Consider the following 18,562-nt stretch of genomic DNA (forward strand, 5'->3'; position numbering starts at 1 on the left):
CCTTCTTTTCGATCATTTTCTTTTAACACTTTTAGTTCAGGAGTTATAAGTGATTCTGTTAAACAAACAGTTTGCTTTTTGTCCTTTTGCTTTTCAGCATCTCCAGAAGTGTCTGTTGAAATTTTTAGTTCAGGACTAATAAGGGACTCGTTGTCTTCTATTTCAGCTATTAGTCCTTTAGAACTTTGGTCTGTTTCCTTATTCTTCTTGTCTACAGCATCCTCTTTGAAGATTTTCACTTCCGGCGTTATAAGTGATTCTTTTCTCTCTGGTTTGCTGACAATTGGTTTGACTTTTTGATCTTTTTCATTTTGTTTCGTATGATCTACAGAATCCTCTTTGGATACTTTTGACTTAGGAAGCACAACTTCTTCCTTTTTTTTTTGGTTTGTTGGCAATTTCTTTGTTGGTCTGCTCTTTACCCTTTTGTGTTTTATCAGAGTCAGGGTTTATATGGGCAGTTTTAACATATTCCGTTTTATTCGGCTCACTGACGCTTACTGACTCCTCTATACGTCCATTCTTTCCAATATCGTTGGAATGTTTGTGAGTGTCTAGTTCTTGAATTGGCGCTTCAGTATCCTTAAATTTTGACTCTAAACCAGGTATCTAAATCTCAAATTGAAATAGTCGCTGGAATATTATTTTGGGTAGTTGCCTATTCTTGGTATCAGCGTATTATTAAGCGAGATCGGCTAACAATTATGGAGTCGCACGTTCGGGTAAGGTAGGAATATATATATTTGTATTTGATACTTATTTGTAAAACTTTTCTAATTATTTATCTACTCAGCGAAGCTATCGACCGATAAACAAAACACCAATGCCTATGTGAAATTTGCCAATTTTCTCATATTGCTTACGAAAAATTCTATAAGTTGTTAATCAAAGTTTTAAAGTGTTATATTTTCCATAATGGATCTACCTACAATTCCTAAAGGCTTTTTCTTTTTGAATTTGAGTTTGAGTAGCTTTCTTATCGCCATTGTTGACATCTTGCAGATCATCCCATGCATCGTATTAATCAGGTGTGAGTATTATACCCTTACAATTGGAGGTTTCTTGATTGTATTTTCATTTCTTTCAAGGGTTGCACTGGTTCTATTATGGTGAAATTTATGTGGGCCTCATCAGTGTTTATGCTTTACATCTTTTCACATGCATCATTCTCATTGCCAGCGTATTCTTAGTAAGTATTATAATGGGGATCAAAGAATCTGAGCAAACCCTTTCTCATCTGGCCGTATTTCAGCAAGATGCCCGTTTGGTTATTCCATATTTGCTAACAAAATTCATCCAAATTACAAGCATATTTCTTTTGTTCTTTTTGGCAAATTGTATCTATAAAGAATGTAACAACTACCTATATATGTAATGGTCTTTGCCTTGGTAAGTCTTGCATTACATTTCGTATTTATTTGCCATTTTTATCTTTATATTATTTCATTCTACAGTTTTTGGTCCTTACTTCTGGTTTGTGGCCTATTCCTTTTACAAGGAATTATTTGATATTGAAGAGGAATACGAATAAAACTAGATATTATCATATCTTCCATATTAGTGGCTAATGTGCATGAGAAAGTCCATAAACCAAAATCAAAGGTACAATCTATTTAAATTTAATGTTAATAGGCTTTTTGATACATGTTAAACAGATCATTATGGGATTTGAAAACGTTTTTTATTTCCTATAGGCAAGCAAAGGTTATACTTAATAATTTAAATAATTAAAATATTTTTAGTCCTATTAAGAAGAAATTTACAAATACGATTTCACATTTAAAAGAAATTTTTTAACCATTCTTAACCATGGGAACCTCGTAGACTTATAAAAATATTCATTTTAGAACCGGTGCAGTCGAAAATTGTAGGTTGCCAAAAGTAAATCAAAAGTAGAAACTCCTCCCTCTTAGTTCCGACAATGAAGATCCTGCCTTTTCATCGTTCCCAGCTTAAATCACGAAGAGCAAATAAAGAATTTTCTTAGTAAATCGTTTAATAAAGAATTACAACAATATATTTAGATCTAAATATGTTGGACATGTGAAGTAAAAAGAACTTTAAAAATGGATTAACAAATTCTCTTGTACATCTCTTAATTAATCCAAGAACATCCTTGGCATTTGGAACCATGCTGGAGATATGTGAATTGATTTGTATAAATAAAGATGAATAAATAATTGCCTTAAACTATAGACTATAGAGATCAATTTGATATTTGTCACTTAAAACCCAAGAGATTAGAAATTGTACAAGATCTATGTATATAATGAATTTACCTTTTTTGATTTTTAAAAGTAGGCATTTCAATATCTTGTCATACACTCGTATCTCTTACACTTTCAGTCTTTTTAGGTTTGTCTTTCAGTATAAATACTTTTATATTTTTTTGTTTGAAAAACCATTGAAAAAACCAAAAAAGTAAATCTGCCAAGTATGATTACCGTGAATAGCGTTTGCTGCTGCGAATTGAAATGGGGCGTTTTGACCATAGCCATCATCGATTTGGTATTGTGCGCCTGTGGCGGTGGTTTATCAAATTGTAAAGAATTTCAAATACTTCTTATCTGCAGAGTGTGGGTAAATCTAATATCTATATGTATATATCCACAGGGATGAAAAGCAGCGAATCGGGCGAACTGCTTTTCGTTGTTGCCTTGATTATCCTAATTGCTCACATTGTTGGCTCCATATTGTTGATTGTCTCCGTTCTTGCGGTATGTTTTGAATTTTGAAATGTCTCACCAATGTTTCTTTTGCAAAAATTTCTTTTCTAGCAAAACAAAACGCTAGTAGTTTGCTATGTTGTAACCCAACTTATACGCATAGTTATCTGCATTATATTCCTTATCTGGATTATTATCAAATTGGCTGGTAATGAATATTGTGGCAGATGTACATATGATTTGATTCTAACAATACTTATATTTATTGCAATGTTAGGTAAGTATTTTAAACAAAATTAACTTTAGCGACTTTTTCATTTTTGCCTTAAATAGTCCTTGGCATTTTGTTTTGGATCATTGCCTATTCATGGTTCCGCAAACTTGCTGGAAGAACACCAGTTGATTAATCAGCTGAAGTCAAACAATGGGTTGAGTATGTTTACCTGAATTCCTGTGTTAATATATATATTAAACCTTATTCTTGCACTTTTCAGAATAACTTTCAAAGACTATGTAGCGAAATTTACAAAATTTATATGTATAAATTTTCATTTGCCCGCTGCTAGACTTTCAGATATTTGTTTAGAAATGTTTGAACTTCTTATACAAAGAATAATCCATTCATAAAAGGAGGCTTGTGGCATGGACTGAAATCAAAAATGGATGTCATCAACGTTGATTATTGGAACTACTTTTCGTCTTGCAGTATGATCCAAGAGTAATTTAATAAAAGTATATTGATTTCCAAAAATAATGCCTCTGTTCTTTTGGAGATCTGTTAATGGATGGAACCATTAGACCACTTAATATAGGAGCTTTGAATTAAATATTCATACATTTTCTATGAAAACTTTCAAAGTCAACCATTTGAATACAATTCAGAAAGGTTGCAATATATCAACGAATTAGAAAGAACATTATTTGAGCATCAATTAATACAGGTTAATGAAATATTTTATGATGTTTTATTCTTGTTCCTAACTTAAATCACTTAGTATTTACTTTATTAAGTATCTTAAAATTAAACTAGAAACGATTCCCACATTATGCATTGGGTTCCTTGTAACCAAAACTATTCAATTAGGTTTGAAATTAACGTTGCAAATATCTTGTAATAAAAGATATAAAAGAAATGAGAGAATATCCAATGTTAAAGATAATCTAATTCGATAAATTTAAATGTAATTGTTTAAAAGTGGAAGTAAATCACAATTTAGTCGATTTTTTAGTTCTGTTCGATCTCAACCGCACTGACTGAAGGAGGAGGTCTTCGACGACGGGGACGACGTGTCACACGTAATATGACCTCATCGTTGATGCGTTCAAATTGATAATCGCTTTGTCCCAGGGAACAACGTTTTGTGACTATGCTGGAATCGCTATTAGCATTATCACTTAAATTCATCGTCTCATCGATGGTCACATGATGCTCATCCTGATTTTCTGGGGTAGCTGATGGCTCTATTGTGGGTCGAATGGGTGAGTTCTCCATTATGTTAATTTTCCGCTTTTTTAATGGTGTCTTTTCCGTTGCTCTTTCCAGTTTAGTTGGTATTTTTATTGGACTTTCGTAATTGGGCGATCGGCTAAGAATCTTAATGAGATCCTGCTTGGCTGTTGGTTGTTGATTAGCTTTTGTCGATGTTGATGTGACAATTGATTCATCTGGTGATGTCTGATGCAATTGCTCTAGAGCCGATTCCAATGTGTCGAATTCGAAGCTAATATCGCCAAATTGCTGTTCGACCATATCCCGATCAGGCGGATAGGCATCCTTGCTTTCTTCTATAGCAGTCAATACATTCAAAGCAGCTTCGAGAACCATATCATTCTCATTGTGATCAATTTTTGTTGAGTCAGGCTGGGCATACATAACAGTAGATGGCTTTGTCATGGGCAACACTTTCACTGATGCCGGTGGCAGGGGTATATCAACACTTTCTTCTACTCCATCAACTCGTACAGCAATATGCTCGATATCCATCATGACAGGCAAACGTATGTCTTCAATGATTTGTATTGCACGAGTTAGAGGCTTCGATGTGGCTTGATCTTCAGGGTTTGTATCTTTGGATTTCCCTGGCGGTGTTGTATGTTTAGATTCCTTTACTGGTGTAGGGCGTTTTGGGGTGGGTTCATCGTCATCAGAGAATACTAAACCTGCTTTAAGTGGCTTTCGTCTTGGTGTGATTAGACCTGCATGGAAAATTGTTTGGCCTTTTTTTCCTTTTGATGTACCTTGTAAGGCATTTTCATTGCTGTTGGTTTTTTGTTCCATATCGACAACGTTAATGATTTCAGAATTTTCCTTTTTACTTGAGTCATCAAGTGTCTGAATAAATGTTTTAGAACTTTCACTCAAGGCCTGTTCTTTTTTAATCCGTTTAAGTTCTGGAATGGACTCAGTTGAAGCAACATCCTTTTCTTCTGATTTAACAGCAATTTCTTTGATAGTTTGTTTTCCTTCTTTTCGATCATTTTCTTTTAACACTTTTAGTTCAGGAGTTATAAGTGATTCTGTTAAACAAACAGTTTGCTTTTTGTCCTTTTGCTTTTCAGCATCTCCAGAAGTGTCTGTTGAAATTTTTAGTTCAGGACTAATAAGGGACTCGTTGTCTTCTATTTCAGCTATTAGTCCTTTAGAACTTTGGTCTGTTTCCTTATTCTTCTTGTCTACAGCATCCTCTTTGAAGATTTTCACTTCCGGCGTTATAAGTGATTCTTTTCTCTCTGGTTTGCTGACAATTGGTTTGACTTTTTGATCTTTTTCATTTTGTTTCGTATGATCTACAGAATCCTCTTTGGATACTTTTGACTTAGGAAGCACAACTTCTTCCTTTTTTTCTGGTTTGTTGGCAATTTCTTTGTTGGTCTGCTCTTTACCCTTTTGTGTTTTATCAGAGTCAGGGTTTATATGGGCAGTTTTAACATATTCTGTTTTATTCGGCTCACTGACGCTTACTGACTCCTCTATACGACCATTCTTTCCAATATCGTTGGAATGTTTGTGAGTGTCTAGTTCTTGAATTGGCGCTTCAGTATCCTTTAATTTTGACTCGTTTTTGTGCTTATGATTGGAATCTTTTTCATTATTTTCCAAAGGTAACAAATCTAAACCAGGTATCTCCGACTTAACTATCGTTGCAAGTGAGGGCTTTGGCGCTTCAGTATCCTTACATTTTGACTCGTTTTTGTGCTTTAGATTGGTATCTCCTGGTATCTCCGACTTATCTATCGTTGCAAGTGAGGGCTTTTCAACAGAAGCGGAAATATTTTCGAGTTTAGATTCATTCGGCTCTGTTGTACTATTTGCAGGCGTTAACAAATCAAGGCCAGGAATTTGTGGCAATTGTACCGTTTCTGGAGTGAAATGGGCATCGCATTGAGCCTTATTTTGTTGCTTTGAAATCGGTTCTTTGTCATTGTCTTCACTTCTTAACAAATTGAGACCAGGTATTGCTGTTTCTTCTAAAGGTTTAGTGTCCAAGTTGATTTTACTTTTTCCAGTCTCCGAGTGGTTCAAGTAATTTTCATTAATTTTCGACTCCTTTGATGTCACCAAAGAAGTAAATTGCGCCAGTGGTTCATTAATTTCCTTAAGTTCGCCTTTAGTTTTGTGGCTCTTTTTCATTTCAAGTCGCAGGGTGGGCTCCACTGGTTGAATGAGAGTTTCGACTTGGGTTGTGGATTCATTTTCCATTATCCCTTCAGTATTAGCATTAGAAAAAGTATCCTGGTCGTTGGTTTCCTCACCAAAAAGAGTTTTTAATGTGTCGGACTTTACTTTGTTAGAGCTTTGCTCACGACTGAAAATTGAGAATAAGTCTTAGATGACCGTACATTAAAAGAAATGATAACAACATACCTAGTTCCGCTGGATGCAGTACGTTGGCGGGATCGAGAGCCGGACCGACGACGCCTTTGATTAGGCTTATCATTGCTGACCCGTTTACGGTAACGTTCATCCTGCTTGGATCGCTTTGGGCTACGACTACGTCGAACTTCCCTTTCATGTCTTCTGCCTCGTTCTCGATCTCGTTCTCTTTGCCGCTCTCTTTCTCTCGACCGGCTATCGGTGAAACGATGTTGTGTGGATGACTTTCGACTATGACCAGGTGATAAACTACGAGATTTATGTTTGATGGTCTTATCTGCTTGTTGGTTGCCACCTTTTGCAGGCTTCTCCATAGTCTTCTCTTGAACAACGTTGCTAGAGCGATGATGCGTAGAAGGTTTGCGACTGTGACCAGGTGATGGACTTCTTGACTTATGTTTGACGGTCTTTTCCACTGATTGATTGGTGACTTTGACAGGTTCGTTAATGCTCTTCTCTGGAACTACGTTGCTGGAGCGATGATGCGTAGAAGGTTTGCGACTGTGACCAGGTGATGGACTTCTTGACTTATGTTTGGCGGTCTTTTGATTGGTGACTTTGGCAGGTTCGTTAATGCTCTTCTCTTGCACTACGTTGCTAGAGGGATGCTGCCTGGAAGGTTTACGATTGTGACCAGGTGATGGACTTCTGGAGCTATGTTTAGCGGTCTTTGTGACTTTGGCAGGTTCGTTAATGCTCTTCTCTTGCGTAATGTCAGTGCAACGATGCTCCGGTGAAGCTTTTCGATCATGAATAGGAGATGGACTTTGGGATTTATGACTGACAATATTTTGCGGTTGTTGCTTGCTGTCTTTTACTGGCTTCTCTATGCTCTTCTCTTGAACTAAGTTGGATGATGGATGCTGTGTCGATGGTTTGCGACTGTGTCTTGGTGATAGCGATTTGTGAATCTCAGTCTTATCCGTTTTTGGGCTGTTCACCGCAAAAGGATTCTCAATGCTTCTCTCATGAATTGTGTTAATCAGACCACTAGTGTTTCTTCCTGTTTCCTCTTGCTTGGCTCGTTTGTGAATAGGACCTGGACTCTCCAAAATTTCAGTTTTGTCGTATCTGGGACGTTTTTGGTTGGGTTTTGTATCTTCGACTCCCCAAGCTTTCTTCCGCCTAAAGCATATATCATCCTTTCTGTAATTGATATTAATAGGTTACACTACATATATCCATGGAGCCGACCAACCCATCCCGTTCACTTACTCTTTGCGTAGCTCTGCTATCAGAGTCTCCTTTCGTTTAATTTCCGCCTTTGCCGTATCCAGCAGATTCTGTAGATTCACTTCCATTTGCTTTATCTGTTTAGTTAATTTATTGTTTTGGGCTTTTAATCCTTCGATCTCTCCCTGAGCGGCTGTATACTTCTCCTCCAGAGCCAGCAACTCCTTGGATTTCTGTAGAAACGACGCAGATTAACCTTAATCCGTATTATGTTTGCCCTTACCTTATCCTCGACTTCCTGGAACTCATCCAGATCATCGTAAATGTCCAATTCGTCTCCTAACATCTTAGTTCTTGCATTTGAGTTTCAATTAAATTAAATTAAAAAAAATCAAAGAAAAACAAAGAATTGGGCAAAACATCTGCAGTTAGTCAGAGATGGGACTTAAATGCGCGCGAAAACCTATCGATATTTGTGTGACCATCACCGAGTGTGATATCGATAAAAATTGCAAAATTACGCGGTCAAATTTACGAATTGTTGTTTTTGTTGTTGTCCGAATTGGCACAAAGCTGACATAAACAAATTGTTATTTACGTTGAATTGCACATTTCACGAACAGTATATTTCCCAACACAGCCATGGATCCAACAATTTCTGTCTCAAAGGTAAGAAATTGTTGCAAAATAGAAACAATCTGGTTTTACTTTTGGTTGTCTCACTCACATCTTTTAAGGGCTGTTTTGTTTATAAAAACGGAGCAACTCGCGCAGCTAAGTCCAAGACAACACCCAACAAAAACAAACGCAAGCGTAGCTTGGGCAACTCCAGTCTCTTGGGACCGGAGATCACGTCACAACCTTTTTATACGGCCTACAGCGAGACTTGGCAACAGCTCCATGAACACATTCTTCAGTTACAGCAAGATAGCTATTCCCGGACTCTTGATCAGTTGGTGCAATATCTGGAAAACGAATGTGGCACTCAAGTGGAAGATGGTGAGATTCTGCCGACCGCCGCCTTACTGACTGGCATCAATCAAACAGATCACTTCAAGCAATTCGAGGCTCTGACTCAGCGTCTTCAGAGTAGAGCAAGAGTTTGTGTCCTCCAATCGCGGGACTGCTCCACTCTTAAGGGAGCCATAGAGTCAATGGTGTTTAACCTTATTGAAGGACAATTAGAGCAGGACTCTGAGGAATTACAGGAGGAGATAGAGGATCGCGATCATAAGCGACTGCGACGTTCCCAATGCACCATGAAACAATTGAACTCTTGGTACTCCAACAATTTTCAAATGGAGCAACGCAAACGACAGTTGGTCATCATTTTACCAGACTTTGAGTGCTTCAGTAGCCATGTTTTGCAGGATTTCATACTTATCCTGAGTTCCCACTGCACTGTTTTGCCATTTGTCCTAGTTTTGGGTGTAGCCACTGCCATGACAGCGGTACATAGTACATTGCCCTACCAGGTGACCAGCAAAATTAGGCTAAGAGTCTTCCAGACCCAGGCGGCTCCTACGGGCTTAAATGAGGTCAGTTAATATGCTTCCTTTGTAGATACCTTTAATTCTTTTTTCTGACAATTTCAGGTCTTGGACAAAGTACTCCTCTCTCCGAAATATGCTTTTCATCTCTCTGGCAAGGCTTTCAAGTTTCTTACCCATATTTTCCTCTACTATGATTTCTCTATACAAGGTTTCATCCAGAGTTTTAAGTATTGCCTAATGGAACATTATTTTGCAGGCAATGCATTTTCTCTCTGCACAGTCTATACCCAGGCTTTGCCTAAGATTAAACTGTTGATAGCGGACGATATGGAAACTATAAGGCGTCTGCCCTCTTTTCGTCCATATGTGGAGCAGATTAATGATTGCAAGAGGATTATTGCCATTCTCACAGACGATGATTATCTGAAGAAAAAGTTGCCGCAATTACTGCGTGATTGTTTGCTACATTTTCTGAATTTTCGCTGTGCTCTGGAGTTTGTTACCGAACTGGTTGGAGACTTGCCACGTTGTCCACTGGGCAAACTGAAACGAGAACTATATGTTCTCAGTTTGAACAAGAAGATAACTTCATTGCCGGAATTTAAAGAATGCTGGCAGATGCTTGGTTTTCTCTCCAAAGATGAATTTGTTGCCAAATTAATGAAATGTGTTACTACAACTGAGGAATTTATGCAACAGGAGATTGCTCCCTTGGAATTGGGAGAAGCCTGTTTGGCTGTGATGCGTCCACAAATTCAAGAGGTCAGACAACTACTCGACGATGTGGTCTTAGCCACAATGGAAACGCATCATCCCCCACCACCAACAGTGGAAAGTCATACAGAATCTCGTCCAATTACCTCACGTCAGGAGCTGAAAGCTCAATTGCTGCAGCGTAGCAAACAGGATCATCAGCCCATCACTGAATTTGCACGTTGCCTGCAGCGTATACTACAGCACATTGAAAACCAAATTGTCCTGCCACATTTGCGCCCCCTTCAAGAGGCTCCACCACTACATGAACTCTTTGTCTTTTCGGACATTGCCACAGTGCGTCGAAATATAATTGGTGCACCACGAGCTGCCCTCCACACGGCACTCAATAATCCCCATTTCTATATGCAATGCAAATGCTGTGAACTCCAGGAATCTCAGCAATTGATGGGAACTTTACCAGATCTCTCTGTGGTCTATAAATTGCATCTGGAATGCGGACGAATGATTAATTTATTCGATTGGCTTCAAGCATTCCGTTCTGTGGTATGTGCCAACGATGATGGCCAAGATGTGGATCAAAATGTAGACCAGGAGCAAATCGATCCGCAAATACAGTGAGTTCAAGTCGTTGTATTGGTTTTATTTTATTTTATCACTTCTCCTTTTATTTCTAGGGCTCGCTTTACACGAGCAGTGGCGGAATTGCAGTTTCTGGGCTACATAAAGATGTCCAAGCGTAAAACAGATCATGCCACACGTTTGACATGGTGAACTATACCTCTCCTGTTTTGCTATTTATTTATTTTTTCTGAATATGAATTAAAAATAAGCACAAAAGTTTCGATAAGTAAAAGCGAGTATAGTAAAATATCAACAAAATGCTATGAATTGCGGTCACAAGTCTTCCTTATTGCTCTGTTTACATTAATTTCAGCGTCTGAATGGCCGAAGCAATACGTTCAATTTCCGTCTGCGATTCGCTCAGTTTAGTCTCATTGGCTGTTTGCACCTCGGCAGGAACCTTGGTGGCATAATCAGCTGCCTGCATTGCCTGTTGAAGTTTAGCCACAGTTTGAAGCAATTGATCATTTTTCTTCTGCAGCTTGGTGATCTCCTTGTCTGCCTCAATGAGACCCTTTAGTAACAGATGAACCTCACACTGACCGGAAACAGTTAGGATAGCACAACCAGCCGGCGGTGTAGTGTCAAATAGAATACTCGAGCAATAGGAAACAGTGGCCAAATCGCTGGCATAGTGCTTAAGAATCTCATTGGAAGCGGCATCATCATTACAAACGATATACGCCTCGGTCTTGGTCTTATTGGGAAGATTATAGTCCGAACGGGCAGATCGGATGATGCGTGCCGCCTTTTGCATAAATTCCACATCGGATTCGATCTTCAAATTGCGCCATGTGATGTTACCTGCAGCATAGAAATGTAAATTAGAAACCTTCTCGGAATTTAAGACTTTTGAATAAACTCACTGGGATAACTGGCCACGCAAATGCTGGCAGCGGGTTCAGCACGTGGCAATCGTTGATACAACTCCTCCGTGATGAAGGGCATGAATGGTGAGAGCAACCGTAGGCCATAATCTAAGCAAACATAAAGGGTACGTCGTGCCGCTGTCTGTTGCTCAACTGTGCCGCTTTGGAAAACTGGTTTCAAGCACTCCAAATAGACATCACAAAGATCATAGAGCCAGAAGCTATAACAAGCACTGGTAGCTGCGGCAAAGTCATATGACTCGAAGCCCACATTACACGACTCAATGGTGGCCGCCAGTCGTGATAGAATCCAAGCATCCATTTGATTTACTGAATCAACGCTGAGATTTGTGCTGAACTTCTCATTGCCAGTGAAATAGAGTAAAGCGAATTTGGTGGCATTCCACAATTTGTTGCAGAAGAATCGATAGCCCAAGACACGATTAATATCCAGATTGATATCCCTGGCCTGTGTTATATAAGCGCACAAGGCAAAACGCAAAGCATCTGAGCCACATTCTGGTATTCCTTGGGGATAGTCCTGTTTCTGGCCTGCCTTTGCCTTCTCGATCTCGCGGGGATCTAAATTCGAACCAATTAATTGAGCATGCAGACCCTCCAGTGTAATGCCTTTTATCACATCCATGGGATCAATAACATTGCCCAACGATTTGGACATTTTACGACCATGAGCATCTCTCACCATGGGATGTAAATAAACCTCACGGAAGGGTAACTTGCCCAACAATTTCTGGCCAAAGAAAACCATGCGAGCTACCCAAAAGAAGAGAATATCATGACCTGTCTCCAGCAGTGAAGTGGGATAGAAGGTCTGCACATCCTTTGTCTGATCTGGCCAGCCAAAAACGGAGAAGGGAAACAGACCCGAACTGAACCATGTGTCCAGCACATCTTCATCCTGCTTGAGAACAATTTTGCTGGCATCCACACCAAAGCGTTGAGCAGCCTTTGCTAAAGCCTCTTCCTGGGTACGGGCCACAACCCAGAACTCCTCATCATCCGACTGGAAATCCAAAAAGAGATAGTAAGAAAATTTCTATTTTTTAGATATTATAAGTTCTAAACCAACCGTCTCCTTCTTGATGCTTGGATCATTGAAGCTAACGTGATATGCGGGAATTCGATGTCCCCACCACAATTGCCGGGACACACACCAATCGCGTATGCCATCCATCCAATGGTACCAGGTCTTGGTATGATGTTCAGGCACAATTTTCAGTTCACCGGAGCGTACAGCTTCTGTGGCTGAAGCAGCCATATCAGCGCAACTGACATACCATTGGGGTTTGATCATTGGCTCAACAACATCCTTGGAACGACTGCAAATGGGCACCACCATGGGATTGTTGATCGTTTCACGGTATAGACCCAATTCCTTGAGCTTCTCCAGCAACAATTTGCGGCACTGGAATCGCTTAAGTCCAGTGAATTCACCGTAATCTCCAATGATGTAGCCATCGTCGTTGAAAATGGTGATAAATGGAAGATTACAACGCTTGCCCACCTCGTAATCATTGGGATCATGGGCCGGAGTAATCTTCACGGCTCCAGTACCAAATTCCATATCGACAAATTCATCGCAAACAATGGGCAGACGACGATTACTGAATGGATGACTGACGAATTTGCCATGCAAATGCTCATAGCGTTTATCCTTGGGATGAACAGCCACTGCCGTGTCACCCAGCATAGTCTCTATGCGAGTAGTGGCCACAATAATTTCCTCGTCAGTGCCCTCCACCTTGTAGGCAAATTTAATCAGAACACCGAATTCAACTTTCTCATCGTAACCAGGAATGGAAAGGAAAGTCCGTCCGGGAATCTCCACTTTATCCACTTCAATGTCAGATATGGCGGAACGAAGAGTGCATGACCAGTTAACCAGACGGGAACTGCGATAGATGGCTCCATCTTCATGCAAACGGACAAAGGCCTCAGTCACTGCGCGACACAGTTTTGGATCCATGGTAAAGGCAACACGTGACCAGTCGTAGGAAGAGCCCAATGACTTCAATTGGTCATAAATCCGTCCACCCTTCTCGCGCCGCCAATCCCAAATGCGTTCAATGAACTTCTCACGACCGAGATCATGGCGAGACAATTTCTCATCACGCCATAATAGTTTCTCGACCACCACCTGGGTAGCTATCCCAGCATGATCGCATCCCGGGACCCACAATGTGGTGCGTCCCTTCATCCGGTGGTAGCGAGTAATAGCATCTTCAATGGCATTGGTCAGAGCATGTCCCAAATGCAGTGAACCCGTCACATTTGGTGGTGGAATGATCATAATGAATTTACCATTGGGATTAGGTGCATCAATAGATTCGCGCTGCCAATCAAAAGCAAACATGTAAAATCTTTTCTCATGGTTTGTCGTGTGTTACTTACACCATACTCTGGCTTGAAGAAGCCTTCCTTCTCCCACCAGCTATACCATTGTGCCTCCACATATTTTGGACTATAGGCATCTGGTAATGGACCACTCAAATCCTTTTTCTCACCGGGAGCTGTCTGAGCAGTATATACTGCAGCCTCTTTCACTTCTTTTGTCCGCTTCTATTGAAGATAAAGGTAGAGGCACAATGAGAGCATAACAAAAGCAATTAACTTTCACCCAAACGCAATTACAAGCAAAAACCATAACCTACATTTCCAATTCCATTCCCTCTTCTCATTCCAGTAGCTTACCTCGGGTTTCTCCTTCTTCTCGCCTGCAGCTGGTGCGGCCGCCTTCTTATCCAATTTAGCCTGCAATTTAGCCAACTTCTCGGCCTTTAGGCGCTCCTTTTCCAATTGCTTTGCTGACTTGGGAGGATCGCCGGTGCCTGTTGGCGTCTCATTTTGTTGACCTTCGGCTGGCTCTGGCATTGTTTTTGAGTTGCACTTGGTGAAATCTACTGCTCGGATCTAGTAATCAAGTCAGGCTGATGCAATATCTTCTAAAAATCTTATTTGTTGATTACTCACATGCAGGTGAAGTTGGTAAGCAGATGAAAACGTGTGCAGTTAGTGCTGGGAGTGACATCGATAGATGTACAGAGACAATCGATTTTTGGTGCCACCTCGACAATTTGTCATCACCATAAACTTGTTTTTCGGTCTTTTCTGCCTTGTTCTGCTGTGAAACTTTTTTTTGGCATTGCACAAATTGCTGAATGTGATCAGTATTCGGTTTAGAAACCGCCAGGACCCGGGCCATTCGTCCGTAGCCCACCACCTGAAGATTGAAAGTGACAAGCATGTAAGACTTACAACTACAGTATCGCTTATACTTCGCAAAAAACTCTCTAGATCACGAAATCCCAACTTGCTATAGGGCACTCCAGTGCCTTCCTCTTTAACATAGTCCCGATGCAAACTTTCGATGGTCACAACTTCTGGTGCCGAAACTACCAGAGAATGGATCACCCTCTTAACAAAACTCAAGAGGCCGTGGTTGTCCATTGTGCGTAATTTTACAATTTCTATTTCACTTTCCTTTTCGGAATGGGTTGAAAATGGCGGTCAACTTTAAGCTTAATTAGTTCCAAATAATAATCGCTTGTTTTGTATAATTTTTATCATTTGTCAAAGTAAACGAGCACGACCTCAGGTGCGCCTTGGCTCCCCGAAGAGCTTGTTAATACGATCCAGAGTCTGCTCAAATTGTGATTCTTCGACTTCAATTGATTGCTTCTGCCAGGCAACCAGAGCGACTGGAGCAACTGTTTGATTGGGTTTCGATGCACATGCAGAAGGATCTACAGCTGCATCTGCACTGGACCTAGAATAAGGGCCGGCAACCATGGATGTCGAAATATTTGGATTTGGATTCATTGTCGTAGTGGTAGTTCGGCTGCAATTCTCACAGTAATGTTGACCAGATCCCAGGCTATGAGTTACCGTTGATTTGATGGGTGCTGCAGTTGTTGCCGAGTTCTCTGCTTCATTCATTTTGGTTGCTTTATTAATGCGGGCAGCAACATCTTGACTAATTTGAAATGGCATTGTATTCTCCATTTCCACAGTATGCGGCTTGCTGTTGCTAGCACCCATTGCAGCAAAATCTTAAAAATCGATGCACTCCTTAAAAGAAATTTTCAGTTTTTAGTTTAAAATTGAAGTGCCAATTTACACTGACGTGATAAGCAATGGTAATTTTTTGATACGGTGGCAGCAGTTTTGGGCTCAACGCCACAAACTGTAAAAGATCTTTATCAAAGTAGACTGCTCCAATTAGAAATGACGGAAAGAAGTCGAAAAAGCGAACTAAGGGCTCTAGATATTCCATTCTGGTGGGATGACGGAGACCCAGTATCATATACTAACAGACATACATTTCTAAACCCTAATGTGGTGTCTAATAGAACTATAGTATATGTCCTGCGAAAAATATTCAACGACTATTATCTACCAAGCCAAGTCACGAAAGCGCCTTTCGAAGTAAAAGACACCTGGATGTACGTCACCAAAATGAGTGGTAGGCTTATTATAATAAACATGGAAAAGATGTATATTGAAGGTGCAGAATCTGACATACGATTTTAAAGCTCACTTTGTTTGCAATATAATTGTCCAAGGATATTTTATGAATCACCCTTTGTATATTGAATTTTGTAGTGTCAATAAATAAGTAATAAAGACTTACAACTTTTCAGTCATATTTCTGCATTGCCATTGGGTATAACAGCTGCAGCCGCTTGAGGTGCCGCAGTCAGGCCGTTGGCATTGCCATTGTTGAGGCTTTCATAAAGTTTAGGTGGCGGCTCGCTCACCTGTTCACCTGGCCATTGGCTGCTGGTGGTCCGCCTGATTTGTGAAAGAAAAATGGAACCGCTCCAACAGATCCTGACGGTTGCATTATTTGAGGCCCAACATAGAGGGTCCAGGTTTCGGCGAGCCACTACTTGATGATGATTATCTGATAGATCTTTGGTTCTTTCTGCCACAGCAGAAGGATCTAGGATTGACTTTCTCTTCAGCAGTGAAAGACTGATGGTGCTGTTGTGTGTCAGGCATCTCCTCGACTGGTGCCCACATCGGCTGGCAAATCCCCACCATTGAGATGAAGCGCCGATTGCGAAGTGCTGCTGGTGGCTGGTGGCGACAAAGTCGGTATGGCTGGAGGTGGTGGGTCCATATGCTCCACCAAAGGGCATAAACAAGCACAATTGGATATTGAAATTTCTCATGGATGGCCAATGGGGACTACTTGGCCATCAGGAGTGATGGCGGTATTAGGAATTGCGGACACAGAAATCACTGATGCCGTCGTGTCCTGGACAGGAGCACATGTGGCCACCTGTCGCTGATGGCGTTCTCGGTCTTGAGCTTTCTTTCCAGAAGAAAGTCACCTTTCATCGACTGGAGATAAAAACAACTTTAAAATGAAATTTAAAAAAGTGCACAAATTCAAATTCGATAAATTTTGCTCCGATAATGTCGATTAACCGATAGTATTTTTCCGATAGACTTCGCTACGATACGTAGGAAAATCGACGTAAAATCGTTACGTCGTTGGCGGCATCGTAATATTTAAAATAGAAAATAATAAGTAGCCGATTTTCTAATTTATGTTTCAATTGAAATGCTGATTTATTTGTATTACATTATTTTTAATTGTTTATATCCAATTATATGGGTATTCAAGTTAAAATAAAGACATTTTAATGCAATATCTGAGGTCCACATATATTTCAGTATTAGTTGCACTACACATATCAACTATGATAAATAACACATACAGGGAATACAAATTATATATTTAAGCAAACATAAACAAATATCTCGGAAATAGTGCAAAATAAACTCGGACAGTTCTCCTTTTGCTATTAATTTGAAATGAAATCGAAATGAAAATTACCTTTACAGCATAATTATACTGATGGTTGTTTATAAATTTTTATAAATGGACAGGTGTAAAAGTTCTAGGTGAATAACAAAAGAATGCAGATCATTCTTCTAGGTTCAAAATATGATCGAAACCCATCCTTTTTAGGATTCTGTCGTAAATATTTAAGAAAGTCTTGGGCAGCTGGCGCTGAAAATTGTACGTGTTCCCCAGTTTCCTCAACAACCTCAACTACGACTTATCATTAACGAAAAACACAAAAAACATATATACAAATGTAGCATGTGTGCCACATCCCAGACACAGGCTCAGTCTCTGCCACTGCCTCTGCCTGTGCGGCTCATCTTCAACACCAGCTGCAGCTCCAAAAAAAACCAAAAGGTGCGTTTCATTTATATGTATTTTTTTCGGTTTTCGGTAACTCAATCATATGTTCTCTCTCTCTCTGAAATATACTTGTATTTACCACATTTTGAGGCAATGTTGCAGCTTGCAACCGGCTTTAAGGTTTTTAGTGCAGCGACAGATGTTTTGGTTTTTTTTTTTTGGTCCGTTTCTACCTTCTTCTCAATTATGTCGAGGTTTTTGCACCTTTTTACCTTTTGCCTTGGGTTTCGGACTGGGTTAAAATGCTGCTACTTTTACTACGCCATGAAACGTAGTAAACAAAAGGAGTTTCTCTTGTGCTCATGAATGAAATGATGAATGGGGCAGGAAGAAAACAAAAAGATTTGAATCAGTGCAAAGGGAGTACCGTAGCTAAACGACATTTCCGCAGCGCATATGTCGGCCGAAATAGTTGAAATTTATCGACATATGCATAACAAATCGATGGATTCCCTCTCCCAACATGAAAAGGAAGTGCACAACAGGACTCAATGGGTTCTCAAGAGAAACTCTTCATCTGAAAACCCTTTGTATGTATGTTTAAACAATTAACCTAAAGGTTTACCATTTACTATAATCGGATTATCAAACTTGAATTACATATTTTGTTTTCAATAGGTTATGATCTTAAAAGTACTATGAAGTCAGTTACAATATTTAATAAGGCCTAATGATTAGATTTCAATTAGGACTTTAAAAAAAAAGTAGAAAGTATCTACTGAAGTATTTAGTTCTTAGTAAGTTTTATTAGAAGTCATAAAAAGTGTCTTCTAAGTCGCTTGAAATCTTTACTTAGACATAGATTGAATTTTATTCAATTAATTATAGTTATGTAATATATAGAGGACAATTATTATGCAAAGATCTTTGGTTATTAGTAAGATTTCGATTTCATCATTAAACAATTA

General features: G+C 39.6%; 4 protein-coding genes and 2 long non-coding RNA genes across 6 annotated transcripts; 3 read left to right on the plus strand and 3 right to left on the minus strand.

The window, feature by feature from the left end:
* The first annotated feature begins 801 nt into the window (after positions 1-801).
* On the plus strand, positions 802-1,310 carry LOC137577970 (uncharacterized). The gene is made up of 3 exons (XR_011032518.1): positions 802-1,030; positions 1,089-1,189; positions 1,253-1,310. It is a non-coding gene; the product is annotated as an uncharacterized lncRNA (long non-coding RNA).
* A 24-nt stretch (positions 1,311-1,334) lies between these two features.
* On the plus strand, positions 1,335-3,420 carry LOC137577352 (uncharacterized). Its single transcript, XR_011032403.1, has 7 exons — positions 1,335-1,389; positions 1,455-1,602; positions 2,356-2,542; positions 2,614-2,717; positions 2,778-2,943; positions 3,000-3,099; positions 3,161-3,420. It is a non-coding gene; the product is annotated as an uncharacterized lncRNA (long non-coding RNA).
* Positions 3,421-3,612: 192 nt separating this feature from the next.
* Positions 3,613-8,146, minus strand: FLASH (FLICE-associated huge protein). Its single transcript, XM_068290450.1, has 4 exons — positions 7,997-8,146; positions 7,756-7,946; positions 6,532-7,686; positions 3,613-6,472 (listed from the first exon to the last, which is right to left on the minus strand). Exons 1-4 carry the CDS (start codon positions 8,057-8,059, stop codon positions 3,892-3,894), a joined length of 3,990 nt encoding a protein of 1,329 aa, XP_068146551.1. The 5' UTR covers positions 8,060-8,146; the 3' UTR covers positions 3,613-3,891.
* A 108-nt stretch (positions 8,147-8,254) lies between these two features.
* Orc3 (origin recognition complex subunit 3) lies at positions 8,255-10,811 on the plus strand. The gene is made up of 4 exons (XM_068288699.1): positions 8,255-8,382; positions 8,451-9,251; positions 9,309-10,537; positions 10,598-10,811. The coding sequence occupies exons 1-4, from the start codon at positions 8,356-8,358 to the stop codon at positions 10,692-10,694; spliced, it is 2,154 nt and encodes a 717-aa protein (XP_068144800.1). The 5' UTR covers positions 8,255-8,355; the 3' UTR covers positions 10,695-10,811.
* ValRS (Valyl-tRNA synthetase) lies at positions 10,705-14,526 on the minus strand. Its single transcript, XM_068288698.1, has 6 exons — positions 14,405-14,526; positions 14,126-14,344; positions 13,826-13,993; positions 12,504-13,766; positions 11,411-12,437; positions 10,705-11,348 (listed from the first exon to the last, which is right to left on the minus strand). Exons 2-6 carry the CDS (start codon positions 14,303-14,305, stop codon positions 10,843-10,845), a joined length of 3,144 nt encoding a protein of 1,047 aa, XP_068144799.1. The 5' UTR covers positions 14,306-14,344; positions 14,405-14,526; the 3' UTR covers positions 10,705-10,842.
* A 499-nt stretch (positions 14,527-15,025) lies between these two features.
* LOC137578049 (uncharacterized) lies at positions 15,026-15,472 on the minus strand. The gene has a single exon (XM_068291696.1). The coding sequence runs from the start codon at positions 15,470-15,472 to the stop codon at positions 15,026-15,028; it is 447 nt and encodes a 148-aa protein (XP_068147797.1).
* Positions 15,473-18,562: the final 3,090 nt, after the last annotated feature.

Source organism: Drosophila tropicalis, unplaced genomic scaffold (assembly GCF_018151085.1).
Source record: "Drosophila tropicalis isolate 14030-0801.00 unplaced genomic scaffold, ASM1815108v1 contig_593, whole genome shotgun sequence".
Taxonomy (NCBI): domain Eukaryota; kingdom Metazoa; phylum Arthropoda; class Insecta; order Diptera; family Drosophilidae; genus Drosophila; species Drosophila tropicalis.